Source organism: Pinus tabuliformis, chromosome 2_1 (assembly GCF_031772625.1).
Source record: "Pinus tabuliformis cultivar Carrire ecotype Pingquan chromosome 2_1, CPIR1, whole genome shotgun sequence".
NCBI lineage: Eukaryota > Viridiplantae > Streptophyta > Pinopsida > Pinales > Pinaceae > Pinus > Pinus tabuliformis.
In genome coordinates this window covers 256,477,770-256,488,232 of record NC_142299.1, presented here as the reverse complement: position 1 = coordinate 256,488,232, position 10,463 = coordinate 256,477,770, and the positions used below count along the sequence as shown (strand labels likewise).

Here is a 10,463-nt window from a genome sequence, read left to right as displayed (position 1 = left end):
TGACATCAAGTTGACCATAAAAATCACGTGGTATCAGATTCTGCGTGCATCAGGTACCAATTTGACATCAAGTTGATGATGTTAGTTGGTCCATTGTTGGCAATTGGTTGGTCCACATTTTTTTGCAGACATTGAGACAACATGGAAAAGAAATGGAAGACTATAATGGGCCTTGAGGTGTAAGACCCTAAAGAGAAAATCATATTTTCTAGTAAAGATTTAGTTTGGTCTGAAGTATACAAGACGAACATGAATATTGACCGCGTTGCAAAAATTCCTAAACTAAGAATTAATGATTTTATTCAAGGAGAGGAATCGAATCCAGATGCTCCATGTTCCTTCCAGCGTCGAAAAAGCAAAACTCCAAGCTCAAGGCCTAGTGCTGCCTTACTATGGGAACTGTAAGTATTTTAGAAAAGCCTTCTTTACATGTTGATATTAACAATGCTTTATCATTTGTCATATGTGTTGACATTTCAAAATTTATTTTGTAGTTATACTTGCTCATATGGCCCAGAGGACAAGAGAGAAGAATGGAAAACCAAACCAAGGCGTTCAATTGTCAAAAAGAGGGGTTGCCAATGCCATTTTATTATAAAGATCATGGTTCAAGATCCTGATGTTGCAATAATAACATACAACATGTATGATCATGAAGATGGGCAAGGATGGCCTTGTCATGGCAAACACGACACTTTTGGTGATGATGGTCCTCAGAGGAAGCCAAGACTTTCAAGAGACATGATTTCTTATTTAGAAAGTTGTTTTTTCCTTCAAGTGCCAATTGACTCTGTTTGTAAAATGCATATTAAGAAATATGTTGACATACATCCCACAGCTCAGGTTAGGGATTTTTTCTTACGCAGAAAAGATGTTGTAAACATCTATAATCGTCTGACAAAAGAAAATTACCAACTGCATAGCAAAGACGAAATGAGTGTGAATCTCTGGTATGAAAAACACCATAATGATTTCTTCTTCTATCAGAAACCCAATGGTGGAGAGATCCCTTTTATCGCTGGAATACAAACAAAATGGATGTTGGAAACTATGGTCAAGTTATCCCATAATAGCTTGATAGCTATGGACTCAACATTCAGTACAAATAAATATGGAGTGAGTATATTTGCAATGATAGCCTTAATGAATCATCTTGGTTATAATGATTCAATATGATTATTGACTTAAAATTAACTTCATTTTTTTTAATATGACAGTATCAGTTGTACACGCTTGCGGTGTTTGATGAGCAACAAAGTGGGGTTCCAGTCGCATGGGTGGTGATGTCACGTAATACATCACAAGATATAGCGGTATGGCTAGAGCACCTCATGCATAGGTGTTTTCAGCTTCGTCCTGACTGGAAGGTCAATGCCTTTATGGTTGATGATGCATTGGCTGAAATCATTGCTTTGAGGTAACATCAATATTCTTATTTGACATTGCAAGTTGCATTCGTTCTAAATATTTCTCACTTAAAATGAATTAAGTTTGGCAGGAGAATCACCAGATGTGAAGTGATCTTGTGTATTTGGCATGTAAGGAGGGCATGGCTAAAGAATGTTAATCGGTTGGCCAGCAGTTTAGAAAAAGCAAAAGAGATGTTCAATGAACTTGGTTATATCATGAAAAATGTTTCTAATGATGAAGTGGATAATGCAATCAATGGTTTTTTCACCAAATTTGCAACCGAGGAGAAGTTTTTGGACTATTTCCACAGGAATTGGGTTGCTGGTGAAAAGATGCGTAAGTTCGCATACTATTTTTTTTAGTTCATACATTTTTTATTTTATAACGACAAGATATATTTACTAGTTCAAATTTTACATGTAGGGATGTGGGTTAAAGGCTGCCGAGATTTTCCTCATGCAAATCAGGAGACAAATAATGCTGTGGAGTCATACCACGGTTATCTCAAGACAACCTTTCTATGTGATAGACGAAAGAAATGTTCTCGTAGGATGGATTGGCTATTCTATACTCTAATAAAAAATGTTGAGCCATGTTATCGATTCAAGGAAATTCTGAAAAAAGAAGGATATTTGAACAACCACAAGAAAGAGAAGCAGCTTGAATCATCAATGGAAAAGGCTAGAAGAATTCCAGACAGTGATTGTAGGCCTCATGAGAGCATATCTCATGCTTATTGGGTGAGGAGTCAAAGTAAACCTAATAAGCAATATCTTATCATATGGCATCGCACAAATTTTATCACTTGTGATTGCCCATGGTCTATTCGTGGAAACATTTGCAAGCATGCCATAAAGGTAGATTGGTTACATTCCTCCTTAATGGATTCAAACCCTTTATTGGATCTTGATACCACACCTAATACATTGAATTCCCCTCCTGAGATAAGTATTGAGGCACCAAACCTTGATGCAGATACTAGCACAACTATTTTGGATGATGAAAATGTTGAAGACCTTAATTTGTTGAGAAAGGAGTTGTTTGGCTATCTAGACCTGTTTCGGAATAGTCCTCCTTCTACTGTGAGTAAGACAAAACAATTAATTGATTTGGCTAAAAAATTTGTGGATGATGTTAATGATCTTCATATTATGGATTATGACTTCACCCTTGGGTTGGGTGCTTATGAGTCATCTTTAAAGAGGAAGAAGAGTTTCCTTAGTCCTAAAAAGAAAAATAAAAGAAGCAAAAAAAATGCCAGCTTGGATATTGATTTGAATGTCCCTGCATCTGAAGATGAACCATTTCAATTTCAACACCTTAACAAGCGTGGTCGTCCTCGCTCTAACAATGCATCCTCTACTGTCCCAAGTAAGTTCTATAGAGAGATTATATGATATGTGTTTTCTCTTAACTATGTGCATTGGTTGTTGTTGATGTAGTTAATGTAGTGTTTGAATGTTTGCAGGGGTGCACTATCCAAATATTGTGCCTTCACTTGAAGCACGTAGACAGAAGAACCATCACTCTATTTATCACATGAGTCAAGGTGAATTTGATGGGACACCTAATGATGTAGTCTATATTCTGATGCCTCTATAAATTAGCATCATATTATTTGCTCTGATGGAAATTACATTGTTATCTTACAGATACAACATCTTCTTCAATGGATCGCCCTCCATCCAAACATGATTGGCTCATTGACAACACCCAAATTGGTCATTTTCCAGGTTTGTTGCTATGTCATTTCTCTTATCTGTGTGCACTGGTTGTTGTTGATGTTGTTAATGCAGTGTTTGAATGTTTGTAGGGGTGCACCATCCCAATAATATACCTTCACTTGAAGCACATAGACAGAAGCATCATCCCTCTATTTATCACATTAGTCAAGGTACATTTGACAAGACACCTAATTGATGTAGTTTGTATTCTGATGCCTCTATAAATTAACATCATATTATTTGCTTTGATGGAAATTACATTGTTATGTTACATATACAATAGCTTCTTCAATGGATCTCCTTCCATCCGAACATGATTGGCTCATTGACAACACCCAAATTGGTCATTTTCTAGGTTTGTTGTTATACCTTTTCTCTTATCTGTGTGCACTGGTTGTTGTTGATGTTGTTAATGTAGTTTTTGAATATTTGCAGGGGTGCACCATCCCCATATTGTGCCTTCACTTGAAGCATGTAGACAGAAGAACCATCGCTCTATTGATCACATGAGTCAAGGTGCATTTAATGGGATCCCTAATTGATATAGTTTGTATTTTGATCCCTGTATTAATTCACATGATATTATTTGGTCTGATGGAAATTGCATTGTTATCTTACAGATACAAAAACTTCTTCAATGGATCAACCTCCATCCGAACAAGATTGGCTCATTGACAACACCCAAATTGGTGATTTTCCAGGTTTGTTTCCATGTTTATGTTCTTAGTTTGCTCTTAAATTGTGTAGTGGTTGTTGTTGCCATTGTTAATATGGTGTCTAAATGTTTGCATATTGACCCAGGACATAGAATAAACCAGCAGAGCTGAGGAAAAGACATAAAGGTTAACCAACTTGTAGGCTTCTCCAACAAGTTGTCAGAGAAAATCCAGCTTCTTCTTCTTTAATCTCCCATATACCAGCATTCGTGTCATGAATGTCATTGCAGTTGATGATGCTAGGTTGTTGAGGATTCTTGGTGTAGTGACCAACTTTTGTTAGGTGTGATTCTTATATATGAGGAGTTGGTTGTTAGGGTTTTCTTGGTTTCACTGGCTAGGGTTTGAAATTGTTCCAACTTGTGATAAGTTGCAAGTATGTACATGTACTTCATCTTTTCTATATAAATAAAGTGTTCAATGGTCCAATAATCAAGTACTTGCATATTTGATTATGAGCTTGTTTTCTCTTTCTTCATTGGGTAATTTCCAACACTTTTTTTTATAATGACAATTTCACATGACAGAATGCAATAAATCATTATATACAACAAAGACTGCAATGCCTCTTGCACCTGAAGCACTTCTTATATAAAAGGGAAGTAGCTGATATGTATGGTATATGTAGACTTGAAGATGTGTCTCTTTGACAACACTTGTTTTTATTTTTGGTTTAAAAATAAATCAACTTTACCAATACATTTGTTAATGGTTATTGCTGTGCATGCTCATATTTCTTCAAAATGGAGTTCTTCTGTGGTATTTTCTAAAATAAAATTCACGTGTCTATACTAAAACGAGTTGCTGGACCTGTACATAATTTCTGGGCAGATTCAAACATTTGAAGGTGACATATGCATACTCCTATGTATGCATTGTCCATGTGGAAGGTGCTGATACTATTGATATTTTATCTTAATTAAAGCAACACTTATATGTAGTCATATATCTCTTATTTGCTCGCTGATATTTCTCAATCTATCCCACAATTGTTGGCTGCCCCATGGGTTATCAGTGGTATGTGTATTTTCATCTTTAATAAAAGTGATCTTGGCATGTTCAAAATATTGCTACTATATGGATTTTATGTTATTTGTGTTATATTGAAGTCTCTTTGGCATATATGTTCATTGTACCTTCCTATTTGCAGATAAAAGCTCAAACAGTCACCTACAATAGTATGCAAACCAACACTTTGACAAAATATCAAAATGGCTAGAATCGTATAAACATATAATATCAGTGGTCATATTTCTTTAGGATGTAGTTTTTTTTTTGGTATTTTCTAAAATAAAATTCATGTGTCTATACTAAAACAAGTTGTTGGAAAGTGTTCTGCAAAGCAGAACCTGTGTTAAATAATTGAGCTCAAAGCAATTGGTTTAGCACAAGAAACATTCTAGGTGTTATTTGATAAAAGGGAAAGCATGTGCGTTCAATTTTTTAAAATAGTTTCCAAAAGTAGACAATGACATCGATGAAGATGAACACAAAGAAAATGTAAGATAGCAAGACTTAGGAAATCAAAATTAAGCATTCAAATAGGTACATCTAAAATTGTTGATATTTGATTTGGTGATCCTCTCACAATGACTTGTTCAAGGTATGGTACAAAGGTTCCTATCCATATTCCCCTTGTTTGGGCTTGGGTGTTTCTTGGCTTCAAAAAAAATGAAAACTAGTTGAAGGAACTTTTGAGTGATGGATCAACTTCTTTGTTATATGCTCTCAAGCATTAACAGGATTGTTTTAAATATTTTAACATCTTTTCAATGACCTCTCATTGCTTAATATATAAATCATATTAATGGTTTCCATGCACTAATAGTTGGTTCTAGTTCATCTCACACATGGTAAATACTTGTGACGGGATTCCTTAGCATGCTCTGTGTTAGAAAATTCAATATTAACAAACTAGAGCTTTCAGTGATTAACCTCCTTAGTCAATAGAAAGGAACATTAGAGGGCACAATATCTGATAAAGGGTTTAAAATAATCAGAGGACTGGTAGGTCTTTACCAAAGCATGAATACCATAACTTGATCTTATTTTGAACTTTCATTATAGCTGTCAAGGGTTATAGTGTATTAGAATTGCAGTCTTAAAAAACTCTATTATGCAGATGTTGAATATTTGATCAAACTATACACAATTTTTATTTGGAAGAGTTTATAACTGCATTTTTGTTTTGCTGCAATTTATTATGGGTTCAGAATACAAGTTTTATCTTGTTTAGATTCAGCCGTTGGTTCCAGATAGCAATTTCTGTGCTGGATGGTGGTCTTACAATGTCTAATAGATAATTTCTTGACTAATGGTTGTCTGATTATGTGCTCCTAATTTTCAAGAACACAGTTATGGTTTTTCCACTTCTATTATGGTTCCAAGAAGTTTGCTTAGCATTATGAATTGTGATATTCTAAGAGGTTTTCCTGGTCATTTTAGAAGTAGTTAGTTTCTTTCTTTTCATAGTCTCCCTGATCCTCTATTCACTGCATATTCCTTAAAATTCAGTCACTCCTGCAAGAATCTCGCTGTGTGTGTGTGTGTGTGTGTATATATATATATATATATATATATATATATATATATATGGTCTTCTATTGACATAGACTTTATATTGGCCACTTGATGAGTTAGTTTATGAGTGACTGGGCTGCAGGGCCTAAAGAAAATAATAACATGAACAAGTTAATGGATTCCATGGTTAAAGATATGGAGGAGGACACATTGAATTCAGTCTCTGCTATTAAATTACAACCCCCTTCACAAGCGAGAACCTACAATTCACAAGAGGCTTTTGTGTTTCAAACTTATAAAACTTGGCAAATGAACCACATAGAAAAAAGTGTCTTGTAATAGTGGGTCTCACGATAATCCTGGGAATAGCTATTGGGACTGCTTTTGTGGAAAGCCTCTATGAATATAGAGTGAAGTTTTTGAATTATGGTGATGTGTATTCCAGGATGTGGGAGGGTCCTCTTTTGATCATCATGTATACTTTTGTGGTGCTTATTGATGCCATGATGAGCTGCATCTTCTATTTCACTTGCAAATGTTCAAGTTTGGAAAGCTTTGACAGCCATTCTCTGTTGGAAACACACCACCAGTTTTTCTGGATCGATGGAGCAAGCTAATGTGAATGATATCTCCCGATCAAAGCTATTAGTGGGAAGCTAGTGGATCGACTACACAACAGAGAGGATGAAAGCTGCTGTGCATTATTTATTACCCTTAAGAACTTCAGGGAAGGGACATCTCTGTCAGGCAGATAATAGGTATTCTTTGGTTGCAGCTATCATATTAGATGCTGTCATGACTTTCGTTTAACATGCTGTAGCCATATTCTGTGACCCTGTTACTGAATTGATGAACAGTCAATTTTACATTATCTAGTCCACATCATATATTATGTGTTTGCCAGCCAAAATCGCCATATTATTCCTTCCAATTTTGTAATTACATTTGCTGCCAACATTATTTATGCAGATACATCTGTTCTTTTAATAAATCATTCAATGACATCATTCATATCCTAGCTCAGTGAGCTGGTGCCATTGTTAGTACAAATAGAGGGAGAAAGAAAACATGTTCATTTCATCGCTTACTCCTCTAGTTTGTGTGTTGCCATTGTATTCTGAAATGGAAAGCGTTCTCAGTAATATTTTGAGAATGTTAATACTGCCTGTGCAAGTTTATGTAGCTCTATTGTTGAATGAATTCATTGTCAGACTCTCTGAATATCCAGGGCATCGGTTTGAATTGCTACCATCTTTCCTCTCTGAAGAAGCTGTGCAAATTTTTTAAGAGTCCTTGAGAAGCATGGGAGTACCGAGTGCTATGCCTGAAACAAAGGGCCTTTCACATGAAGAAATTGAAGGGAATTTTAGCATTAATTTTTGAAAGAAGGATAACCCAAAAGTTTCTTCAAATAAAAGAACCCTAAAAACAATGGTGTTGCAAGCTAGCTCTTAGACAGGAAAATGTAGCTGTCTACATGTGAAGTAATTTGATGTAGGCTACAGTATCCTAAGAATCATTTTGGCAAATTTGCAGAGGGAGCCTTTTATGTAACATGTATTGAATCAAGCAAAAAACTAGTAAATCCTTTTATTGATCCAAAAAAAAGAAAATACTGCACTTGTAATGACAAAAAATAGAAAATGTTAATGTTAATAATGCATTCCTTTTTGTCTGTTTGAATGTCACGGCTCAATTCAAACCTGGACGACTCCGAATTATAAGTTGGCCCAATGCTATGTAATTCACAAGCGAAAATTCAATAACCTAGTAGTTGAGAGTCGAAACGGAACGTCATTCAACCCAGATTCAAACTTACGAGACTCTGAAATTCTTTTCCCTTCTTTAATTAAGGTTATGACATAGAATTCATAATGAAATTGTGATTTCTTAAGAGAAAATTCACTGTTAAACTAAATAGAATAGAATTCATAATCAGCATAAATTTTTAAAAAGCAGTGCATTCTTTTGAAAAGATGTTTAGGAAAAAAACACACACTGTAATTTAGTTATTTCCTAACTAAATTACCTCATAATGGTTTCTCCGGTGGTTTTTTTAAAGACAAAAACTGCGATTTAGGTCATCAACTATGGCATACATGCCTTTCATTGAATAATTCTAGCCTTTCTATTTCTTCTGTAAAACCAGCATAAAGAAGTATAAAACAGGACACACAGCAATAAATTCGTTCTAAAAACCAGACAAATGGTAAGTGCAATAAACTGGGTCTAAATTCCAAATGAATCCAACACATTTCATTAACCAATATTATCCAACTCGTGAACACTGAAAGCTATAAACAGATCCACCATTGTGACCATTAATGTCGATATTACAAACGATGGACGCCTGAACACGGTGAGCAAGAGCATTCAGAATCTTTATACGACCTTGGACATGTATTTTGCAGCCTATTGGTACAACAAGAATACTGGAGTCAGGTTCAAGAGGGTTAATATCACTAGGATTTGAATTACGGGGAAGGAGAGAAAATGGGCCAACCACAATAGTTGCAGACAAGTGCTGCGTTTCCCCACTCATAATTTGCCCCTGCGGTATGTACATGGATGCAATCTGGTTGCCATAGTAAAACAACTCGATATTGCTTCTGTGAGTGTAATTGAGGGTTGCAATGTTTGGGTTCTTGACTGCAACAAACACTGAGATGGTGATATTGATTCTGCTGTGCTCCAAATCTGAATAGTCTGAGATGTAGAGGCTTTGTACCTGCACTCCAGTTAAAGTAATTGCTGGGGAGGTGGCCTTCAACACGGTCAAGAAGAGAATCAGCACCCCTATAACAATGAATATCATCGCTAGCAGACAACAAATGAAGTTTCCCCTGAATTGTGATGAGCCCTTTTTAGGTGCCATGCCATGCAGCCCCTCATCAGAGCCCTCACCCACTTCATGCCATTCCATGGAGCCCGTCACCAGAGCCCTCACCCACTTCTGTTAACTAATTGTCATATCATATGGCCAAGATTCAAGATCGATCAATCAAGTATTAAACACAAGGCCAATAACAGAATCATGGCAGCTTTTTGGTCTCAGTAGGTTTTCTATGAGGGTGATCTTACGTGGTTCCTTCAAACTCGCAAACATTCTTGGCCATGCAAGATACTGACCATGCAAGAAGTCGATCATGCTTGCAGTTTTCAGACAAAATTGATTTCTGAAGTTGTCATTTTTGATTCCACAAGAAATTGCAGCCCCGAAGAAGAAAACTTCATCCAGACGCACTCACAGCTGACTCAGTCGATGACAGCAGACGGGAAATAAAGACGGGGTTCGCTCAGTCGGTGGTTCTGCTCTGGCAAGGGCGGGGTAGCAGGGGATGCTCCGGTTCGGCTGAAATTTTCAAATCGAGTTGGCGCAATACGCTTGTACGCGGGGTTGGCGGGGTTGGTAAATTTGGCAGTCGGCGTGCGAGGTGACGGTGACGGAGGTAACGGAGTTGACTTTCCAGCGAGGTGACGGAGATGGAGAGGAAAAGGCCGGTTGGGTGGTTGGCCGGAATAATGCACTTTTTGGATGATCGGAATCTCCAAAAAGTCGCATTATAGACAGAGTTGTCTATAATGCGACTTTTTGGAGATTCCAGTGACGGAATCCGGCGGAAGAAATTGAGGTTAAATCTTGATTTATTGCAGTTAAAATGGTTTTTCAACTGCATATTTGGATTCAGCACCCTCGAAAACCCCTGGGACGCTTTCATTGTGCAGAAACTAGCTATCAAACTTGCGATTCTAATAAATTCCTGCCGGATTTCGACCGGAAAAACCCGCCGGAAAAGCTTTCAAAAAGTCGCGTTATAGATAACTGCCTCCATAATGCAGTTGTCTATAACGCGACTTTTTGAAATCTTTTCCGGCGGGTTTTTCCGGTCGAAATCCGGCAGGAATTTATTAGAATCGCAAGTTTGATAGCTAGTTTCTGCACAATGAAAGCGTCCCAGGGGTTTTCGAGGGTGCTGAATCCAAATATGCAGTTGAAAAACCATTTTAACTGCAATAAATCAAGATTTAACCTCAATTTCTTCTGTTGGATTCCGTCACCGGAATCTCCAAAAAGTCGCATTATAGACAACTC

At 36.7% G+C, this 10,463-nt stretch overlaps 3 protein-coding genes across 3 annotated transcripts; 2 read left to right on the top strand and 1 right to left on the bottom strand.

Moving 5' to 3' along the window:
• Positions 1-222: 222 nt before the first annotated feature.
• LOC149199684 (uncharacterized) lies at positions 223-4,114 on the top strand. Its single transcript, XM_089399437.1, has 6 exons — positions 223-2,781; positions 2,879-2,959; positions 3,063-3,143; positions 3,570-3,650; positions 3,755-3,835; positions 3,936-4,114. The coding sequence occupies exons 1-6, from the start codon at positions 1,836-1,838 to the stop codon at positions 3,959-3,961; spliced, it is 1,296 nt and encodes a 431-aa protein (XP_089255563.1). The 5' UTR covers positions 223-1,835; the 3' UTR covers positions 3,962-4,114.
• Positions 250-1,772, top strand: LOC149199685 (uncharacterized). The gene is made up of 4 exons (XM_089400650.1): positions 250-401; positions 495-843; positions 1,218-1,417; positions 1,499-1,772. Exons 1-4 carry the CDS (start codon positions 250-252, stop codon positions 1,770-1,772), a joined length of 975 nt encoding a protein of 324 aa, XP_089256776.1.
• Positions 4,115-8,639: 4,525 nt separating the features above from the next.
• Positions 8,640-9,293, bottom strand: LOC149199683 (uncharacterized). Its single transcript, XM_089400649.1, has one exon. It carries the CDS (start codon positions 9,291-9,293, stop codon positions 8,640-8,642), a length of 654 nt encoding a protein of 217 aa, XP_089256775.1.
• Between the last annotated feature and the right edge of the window lie 1,170 nt (positions 9,294-10,463).